Source organism: Mesitornis unicolor, unplaced genomic scaffold (assembly GCF_000695765.1).
Source record: "Mesitornis unicolor isolate BGI_N332 unplaced genomic scaffold, ASM69576v1 scaffold45081, whole genome shotgun sequence".
In the NCBI taxonomy this organism is placed as follows: domain Eukaryota; kingdom Metazoa; phylum Chordata; class Aves; order Mesitornithiformes; family Mesitornithidae; genus Mesitornis; species Mesitornis unicolor.
The window spans coordinates 12492-22268 of record NW_010166607.1 but is presented as its reverse complement, the minus strand read 5'-3'; the positions used below and the strand labels follow the sequence as shown (position 1 = coordinate 22268).

General features: G+C 40.3%; 1 protein-coding gene across 1 annotated transcript in view; it reads left to right on the top strand.

Annotated features, from left to right (window-relative positions):
• Positions 1–3389: 3389 nt before the first annotated feature.
• The window catches only part of PP2D1 (protein phosphatase 2C-like domain containing 1), a 9697-nt gene continuing 3309 nt past the window's right edge, over positions 3390–9777 (top strand). Inside the window, 4 exon segments of the mRNA XM_010195017.1 lie at positions 3390–3564; positions 5603–5759; positions 7632–7886; positions 7888–8654. Of these exon segments, the coding sequence (XP_010193319.1) occupies positions 3390–3564; positions 5603–5759; positions 7632–7886; positions 7888–8654 (1354 nt within the window).

Genomic DNA, 9777 nt, shown 5'->3' with positions numbered 1-9777 from the left:
CCTACACATGCAGAACTACTACCTGCTACTGCAGAGGAATGGCTTTGAAGGAACTCACTCTTAAACTGCAAATAGGTAAGTCTTTTTATTTTTTTCTTTTTTAACCTTAAGTCTGATTTAAATCATCGCTCTTATTCTAACTTTGGGCAAATACATTGTTTAAAAAAAAAGAAAAAAGTTTGACTTTGTCTTAAATATCTGCAGTGACAAGTAAAATATTACATTCACAATTTTGGCAAGAATAAGGAGTGAAAATATCACTTTCTGGCTGGAAACATGGGACTATAACTTGGGCTTTGTTGACTTGTAGTGGCTTCAGTGAATGTAATCCGGCCATGGCAGGTTACACTGCATTAGGAAAAACTGAAACATTTATGCTTTAACATATGAGTGTATACATGTCATTCTCAATTTCATATACCCAAGCTAGCTTTTTCTGTTGTCTGCATTTACAAGCAAATACATATTAATTTTCTAATTGTACAGTATGCATAACTCTGAGCACAACACAATCACTCTGGTCCTTATTTTCCATCATTAATCATGCACTGTGTAGATACTAAATTAGATTCAAACTCCAAGCATTGCCTGAAAAACCCTTGTCCCATTTTTCAGTTTCTGCCCTTCGGGGCATGTCAATGAGTTTGCATAAGTCGATCTTACTCCAAAACTCCGTGTTTAGCAAGCACTGGTGGGAGCAAGCAGAGCTGCCTGCCTGCCTGTGCTGCTCAGCTCACAAGCTCAGGTGAGCAGCCCCACGACTTGAGGAAACCCACTGATCTGCAGCAAATTAAGCAAGCCAGGAGCTGGATGAGACACAAATGCCAGCTCCTGTGATTCTCAAGCTGCTGATGGCTTCGAGGAGGTGCCCACACAGAGCCAGTGCTCCCAGGGGATGTGCCTCTCACCCGAAATCACTGTAAACACTCCAGAGGCTTCAGTGCAAGACCCTATGTGCTGTTCCAGCAAAGGAGGTGGTTGCATTCTTGATGCCGAGTCACAAACAAGGAAGTTAAAATGCAGTTTAGGGCGTGCCTGATGCCTGGTTATTACCTAGTTGACATTTAGTGCTCTTGGGTTCTATCTCAGTCATGCAAATTAAGGAATTACTCAACTAATAGCAGTCTAATGCTGAACGTGACCTCTCTGAGAGGGAGCTCCCAGCCCATGGCCGAGCTATGGGAACCCACCCGTACCCCTCGTCCTCATTTCCCAGCCCAGTTGGAGCCAGTGTGCCCAACCCAGCCCTCTCTCTCCTTTTGTTCAAGATGGGACTTTTTTCCTTCTCACCCACCTGTTTTTATTCTTGCCATTCAATGCAAATGTGAAAAGCAGAGCTCTTGCCCTCCAGGCAATTTATCTGAGCATAAAATTCTATTGTGTCCTTTCATTAGCGTGTTCCTTGTGGGTGAAGTGGCCTCTCTCCTGGCTATCATGCATTCAGGATGGCTATCAATATTTTATGAATCACTGGAAGTATTAACAGTACAAAAGTTTTGTTCATTATTCTGCCTCTAGCATCTTGTCAGCTTCCCATGGTGCTTACATGTGACTTTAACAATGCAGATGGCAGACCTTTCCACTAGGCCTTTGTCTGTTATAGGGAACCTCACACCAAAATTACCAGGGGGAAAAAATGCAGGAAAAGAAAAATGGCGAAAATGTCTTTGCAACACTCATGGCTGTTTTAGTAACACAAACTTCTTGTTAGTGATGAACCACTTAGCAGTTTTTATTCACTTCTTACCTTGAGGATGCTCTTCTTGACTGCAGTCAGAGTTTTGATTTAACAAAAACCACCTGAGAACACTAAAAGCCGGCCTCACACAGTACAGAAGATTTACTGCCTTTGCCACGCAATAGGAAGTGTATGCCAGATTCAGAAGGTGTTTGTTAGTTATTTAACCATCTGCAGTCACTACATAAGCTTACACTGTGTTATTTTGTGGTAGTGAGAGCTCTAGATTTCAGCCTCCTTTCTGCTACCTGCACCCTTGATGGAACAGTGATTTAGACAATAAAATTCCACATTAAAAGATAACTTTTATTTCTATAAGAGGAAGATATGCTGGCCTAGACACATCTGAGTATGCAAGCCCACTCCTGAGTCTTCCCCAGTATCTGTGAGGAAGAGCACTTGGAAATCCTAAAACTATTGGCAAAACAACAACCACCTCCGTTAAACCAGACACTAAACAGGTTAAAACCCATTTAGACCAACCATAATTGTGGTGCATATGGCTGGAAAAAGCAGAGGAACCCCAGGAGTACATCAGACACCCCACATGTGTGTTTGTGGGGTGAGGGAGGCAGGGTGTCACTGGGAGGAAAGTGCAGGAGTCACCTTATCTTCTCTGTCTTCCGCCACTGCTTTCTCCTTGAGGATCTCCAAAACCTCCCATGCAAGCCCAGTGGGCTTGCCATCCCGTCGATGCTTCAGTCTCTCCACCCCACATAGGTACTCATTGGGTTATGAACTGCTACCTCTGCCTCACCAAGACAGACCTAACAAAAGTATCTGGAGTGCGGGAAAAGCTATTTTTGCTGGTTTTTTCCTACTCCCATTTCCTAATTCTGTGCTTCCTCCCAGCTGAGGAGCTGCACTTCTGCCCAAGTGGATAGTGTCACAAATTAAAATGCTTACCCAAGACCTAATGATGGGGATTCTTTCCACTTTATAGGGTGGCATAAAACCAGTTGGCCTGGAATCTCAGAATTCTAGTTTCAGACAACACTTAAGATGATAAATAAGGACAGCAACTATCTTAATTTATTCTGTAATTATTTTAATTATTAATTACTGCCTTCTTTCTTGCCTATTATCAGGTCAAGGGGTGGGAGTGTTCCCCAGTCCTGAAGGCAGGCTCTGCCCCCAGCACGCTCTTATGACTCACCAGGTTCCTCTTTCTCTCTTTCCACACCTTTCACAAGAAGACTTCCTTGAAGCTCCATCTTTGCTTCTGAGGATACAGTAAGTAGGGTACTACACACACCTGAGCTGACTCATTTACGAGAGGATGTCTTGTTCCTTCTGCAGCATTCCCTCCGCAGATGGGTCTGGAGAATGAGAGGTCTAGCACTGCTAAAAGGGGTGGAAGGCATGGGGTATGACTGCTGAGTTAGCAAGTAAGTTTATCTTTTCAGGTGAAGTTCTTCAGAGGTCTTACATGAGTTTAAGAAAGGCTATGTAATGGTTTTCACATAAAATATTAGCTCCTTGCTGCTTTGGCCAAAGGTGACCATGTAAAACTAGGACCTGGTAAGGCAGTCCCTGGCTCAGGCTGTGCCCTAGGGTAGGCACTGCACAGCATTGTCACATTGCATCACGGTAAATGCCACAGCCCCACTGGCAACCAGTGGTGGCTCCTGGGCAGGGGCCAGTCCCAGCGATGCCAAGAGTCCCTGCCATTGTTTCCATAGGTGGGTATGCCGGATTCGTAAACAATTTTGCAGTGGAGGTGCACTACCGAACTGTGATGCAGGTAGAGGGAAGGGAAATCAGTCGGGAAGACAGGAGCACAGTTGAACATGTGGAGACAACAAAGCTGTATCATGGCATCACAGGTACATGGGAAATGGGGGACAGAGAGGGAGACGCTGGCTGAGGCACAAGCATTGGAAAGGCATGACAAGAAGCCAGGAAGAAGAAAAACTCAGGCAAGGAAACCAGTGCTTATTCACAGCAAGAATTTGCAGCAATGCAGCCTGTTTATATGTATTAGCTGGCAACACTGTGATGAAAAGCTCTGGGACACTGACCTCCAGTTTAGATCTCACAGCCCTTCTCTGCCTCCTCCTGTCACCCACAGGCAGGCATCTTCCTATTGCTGGTTTCAGCAGTCATAATAGTTGCTATTTTCTAAGACCAGAAGTATGTAGCAAATAATAGAATAAAACCCAAATCTCACAGAGGAAGGAGTTCAGGACCAGAGATTGTGCAAGTTAAGTATTGACTGTGACAAAGGCAAGTGAGGAAGGAGCATGCTCTGGGTGGAGAGAGGAATGACGTGTCAGAGGGAGATGGCTGCACATGGGACTCTTCTGTTTGGATACAAATCAGACCCTGGGTCCTCAAAGCTCAATTACTAACATCTTCACTAATTAAAAAATGAGATTGTAGCACCAAACTGCAGAAACAAAATAATCTCATCTTGCTGTATGAACAGCAAGCAACTCCAAGTGCCATAGCTAGAGAGGGTTACCAGAAATATGAGGTTTACTGGGATGACAGTATCCTCTGCCATATGAGCCCCTGGTATGCAGTCTCCAGCTTTGCCTCAGCTCTGCCCCTCTTACAGACAGGGCAGTGTATGGCAGAGGCAAAGCAGCCTCCTTTCCCAGTAGCAAGACTAAGCACTGAGCAAGGGGCTATTTACTGTAATACAAAGAGTAAATAGGACTTTTGCCCTTGAAAATGCATAAAATCTCAAACTGTGTCTCCCTCTGATTCTACATCTTCTATTTTTTTTTTTTTAAATCTGCTTCTATTTTCAGCTTGGAACATCGAGGAGTGCTGGGTTTTGGCTCCCTAAATAGGCATGGGGAAACTGCAGTGAGCTAGAAAGCTGAATTTTATCATTTGCTCGCTGAGGCTGAGAACACTTCAGCTTCATGTGTTGTGTTGTCAGTGTCTTACTGTTATCCTTTAACCTGACAGCAAAGAAACTTATGAGTCTGTATCTGTTCCTGATGAGGGAAATGCAAGGAGAGCAGGAAATACAGACTAATCATTTTACTTTGTAAGAGATCAAAAGCAAAATGTTTCCCTTTTTTTTTCTTGCATTTTCACAGTTTTCAGCTATTAATATAAACAATGTATGCATACTATATATATTTTTTAAAGTTAACACCAGGGCTGCCCTTTTGGTAACTGAGTAAAATGAGTGCAACTGAAGAGTTGTAGCATATCTTGTTGTCCTACAGGAATTTTTACATTACCCTGGTTATTTACAGATTGTAATAAAGAGGGACTGTTTTGGTGCTCTGAAAATGTGATTTGTTAGCACTTACACCCACTTCCAGAGATATAAACATCTATAAAGTGTGTAAATGTTCAGAATTACATTTACTGAGGTCAAACTAGTATTTTGTTGAAAGTTTTCAATTTCCTATCTCTAATCCAAAGGGGTTATATATAGATGAAATGTAAAATGGGTTCATACTTAAAAGGCCAACAAAAAGCAGCTTACCAGATTCTCTGTACGTATTAGTCCTAACTTCTCACAGGCATGAATGCATCATCACTATGACAGCAATAAAAAGTCTTGTGCAACCTCCTAGTCTCAAATTCAAACTATGCAGAATAAAGGAAGAGGGATCTGCACAAGCCTATCTTTTGCTGCTATTTTAATCATGTACCTCCTTATCTTGCCCCTCTGAAATACTGCAGCATTTCTAAAGAAGGCTGATGCCCACCTCTTGTGGAGATGGACTTTCCCATAAACTGGTCCTACAGCAGACTGAGAGCTGTAGCCACCTGCAAGCTCACCTCTGCAAAGACAAGGAATACTACAGTGTCATAAGGGGTTTTTAAGTGTTTCTGCTAATGCTATAGTAGCTATAGAAGATATTATATTTTGAAAATTTAATTTATCTACCTCAGCTGATCAGAGAAAATTGATTCTTGAAGATGCATTGATTGTGGCTAGACAAGGTTTGGGCTTTGTCTTTGATGGAATTTTGTCAAACAACTGGAAAAAAGTGCAGGAAAAAAGTGTGTATGTTGAAACACAAATAATGGAAATGCTTATAATTCAGAGGTAAGGAACAGAAGTAGTGAAAGTAAAAAAACGCAATTCTCATCTGAAATCCTGGAAGAGACAACAGCTGCAGAACAGTTACTTCAAGGTGTGGCTGTATCAAGTTTAAAGAGAGTGGCCCATAAGTGGATGAGGTTGAAGTAACATGAGATTACCAAAGCCTAGTCTTGTAACGTTGCTGTGGGATATCACGGGTGCTAAACCACTGCTGTTTACTCTGGCAGTGGATTAACAGCAGTTAAAGATTAACTGAAAGTCAGAAATCTCAGAAAATTATTAATAAAAAATGTGTAATAAATGCATTTCTGTCCAATATTTCTCATTCATACACAAAAATACTAAACACTAAATACAATAAACACAGTGAACATAAATGTAAACACTGTTTTCATACTTAGACAAGATAATGTATAGGGTGGCAAGCTGAGCTTCTCACATGGTATCAGGATTTTGTATGTTATTATGGTGTCCATACATGCATGTCATGCTGATGTAGGGGGAGAGGATGTTATGCAACTTGATGTAAATTTCAGCTGCACAGCACTTTATAGGACACAGCAGCCATCTAAACAATTTTAATTTCATCTTCTGCCTAAGCAATATTGATATTTTCTCTGTATGTTTATATTATACATGTTTTCTTACCCCTTTCAAATTATAGGCAAGAATTATTAGTGCTGCTACCAATAGGGTTGCTTCATGTTTTCAGTAACTTTAGACTCTGCCAGATATTAACTGTTCCTACCAAAATTTTCCAAACCTGAAGCAGAATAATTTGAAAAAGTTTCAGGTAATATTTTTTGCTCTTTCTCAGAATATGCTTTGATAAATAAGTTGTTTTTCTTGTGTTAAAGTTTAGGACTGTCAGGTTTTAAACTAGGGCTTAGAAATTTGGCTGAGATAGCATCAGTGGTGCGTATTTTGTCGCTGTTGTAAAGTTACCCAAATCACAGCAGGTTACAGTATCTAAAAAGAAGCATCAGTTTGCTGATGCAGAGTGGAGAGATACCAGTGCTTAGGTGTTGAATTCGAGCAGTCTCTCCTGCACCAGCTGGTCTCTATCAGGGAGAACCTCGCTAGGACTTTCTCACAGCTCTGAGTCTTGGGCCTGCAGCACCAGGTGCCAGACCTAAGAATAGTCTACATAGAATACCCTACATTAAAGGAACATGAACATTGCAAAATCTAGCTCTTATAGGCACAAAAAAAACAATGCAATATTGTCCACATAAATGGAATTTATATTCTGTGTGCCTTAATACAATGGTAAAAAAATATTTTTTTTTTTCAGTTGATTCCCAAAGGCTTCACAACTGAAACCAATGGCAATGAGAGAGAGATTTGATTAAAGAGATATGAAACAGGGCCAGAAACATTGGTGTATCTCCCATGCAAGACTGGCAGATTTTTTTGATCTTAATCTCAAGTATGCCCCTTTCTTATTGTTTTTTTTTTTCTCCCAAGAGGGAATTACACTCCACTACCATGTCTGAAAAGTGATGAACAGATACAGAAAAGCTGATGAGGAACTACTTCACATTTACAATTCTAACAGCGTGAAGGCACAGGACTATGCATGGAATCACAAGGAGGAAACAACTGACATCTCCCTAGGTACAAGTATAATCTAAATTATATGTCACGAATTCTGTATTTCCAAACTTTTCACTTTTTGAATTTGCTGTTTTACTTATGTTTAACATATATAATCTCACATAAGTTTCCCAGTTTCTTGACCACCTATGCCTCAGTACACAATGATGCAATTCAGAGTTTTTAAGATAGTGAGAACAAAGCTTAGGCAAATGTAGTGCTACCTAATATTACAATACTGAAATATGAAAACTCTTAAAATAGTCAACTCCTTTATAGAAAGCCATGGGAGGAAGAGTCACAAGACAAAACAAACCCACCTGATTTTGAACATTCCAGAGATGAGGAAGATCAGCTGGAGGAGGTCACAATTGCATCAGGGAATGATGATTCCAAGCACATTTCAATTTTTTGCTCTGTGTGTCAACCAATGATATATCCATACCACCTTCTTGATCATAAGAAAATGCACAAAGCCCTAACTTTGCTGGGCTTTGATAGCCCACAAAGACAGACTGACAACAAAACACTTATCTCAGAGACAGAAACTAATTTCAAAATTGACCAAGATTCCTAAATATTCCAAGACACACAGGCAGAAGATTGATTATTCATTTGAATTCCTTATGGATCATCACACTCCAACATCATATTGTGATCTTGCTAATATTAACAATCCTAGTACTTTTAAGAAAGCAAATAATCCTTTAATAAAAGCATTATCTGTTTGCCAAGATAAAAACTCCACGTGGCAGGGAGACATGGAAGACAGATTTATGGTGCTCGACAACTATGGCAACAGGCCAGATACGTGTTTTCTGGGGTTAGCTGATGGCTCTCACGGTGTGACGGCTGCAGACAGGGTTGCAGCAGAGCTTCCACTTTTATTTCTTGACCAGCTTGCTCAAGTGGATTCCTCCTACAAAAAGAGTAAGGACGAACAGCAAATTCTAGATTCTTTTGCCACAGTAATCAAGGCAGATTATAGGGAAAAAGAGAAGATTTTCTCTGATGAACCAGGCAATGATGAGTCCAGCATGACCAATACTTACAAATGGATTCACAAAGCATATGCCAAGTCCTTTTGGAGAATGGACAGACTTTTATGACTGGGAAGGAATGAGGTTTCCAAAGGTCGCTGGAGCGGCTGTTCAGCTGTTACCTGTTTGGTGGAAAGAATCCCCAGTGAAGAGGCAGACGGCACTGAGGAAGAAGAAAGGAAACATTTTGAAAACAACACACACAGCCCATTAGCCAGGACAGCCAAAGGTGCTGCTGGGTTACTGAACACTGCAAATATAGGTATGTACATTCCACACTAGGATTTTTTTTTTTTTCAAATCTGCTCAGTGAAAACTAAGCTAATCTAGAGACTTGTTGGCAGTAAATATTTGGAGATAAAAAGCTGTGATTGCTTTAAGTTAACAGTGTGGAGGAGACATGATAAATTCCCTTGCAACAGATATTTGTATCAGGCAATAAGTATTAAGCTTATCTAGTAAGTACCTTAAATATGATATTTTAGTTAAAGCAATAAAGTCAATTTACTAATGCAAAAAAACAGTTAAGAAGCATTCTATAATACACCAGTGATCTCTGTAAGAGTAGTAAGGACAATTTTTTATTTTTTATTTTAAATCAAGAGGAAGTTTAAGGTGTCATCGTTTTAGGGCAAACAATCATAAACCTTCTGATTTTAGATCTGCTAAAACCCTCATGTCAATGAAATGCACTTAAGATACTATTTTTATTCATTTCACTGACAAATGACACCACATTTTGCTACCAGCAAACTGAAAACATGATCCATGGGGATCACTTGAATTACTAATTTCTGAAACAGGAATTGGTTGTTATTTACTGTTGTTATAAAAGACCTATTCAGATCTGTTTCCTTATGAAGAACCCTGCTTTGCCTTTCTCTAGTGTAGCAAATCAGTTACTAATTACTCTCAGAAACACCAATACATTCCTAATGCTTCTTCATCCAGCTCTGCTGCAGGCAACACTAGACAAAGCTCTTGCAGATCTTAGCAACTCTACTCATTGTATCTTCCCACTTGGTGATTTTTGTTACCAGTTAAATCTGTGTACATAAGACAGCTGTAAGATTAGAAGCAGGACGCTTTCACATAAAGAAGTACACAAGCAGAATTATATAAAAAAAACAGTTAGGTAAACAGTTTCAAATGGATTTGTCTGCAGTTATATTCTTTAGTGTCTTTTAGTCTCTGCTTGAAGCACATGTCCAGCACCGTAATACTTTTCTATCGCTCCCACTAGCATTAGTAAGGAGTGTGCTAACACTGCAGCTTTCCATCAATGGGACAGTCTTTCCTGCTCAGATGAGTGTATTCACAAAACTCGTAAGACTTCTTAAAATTTCTTCATACGAAATTTGTTTGAAATTAATCAAGAGTCTAAG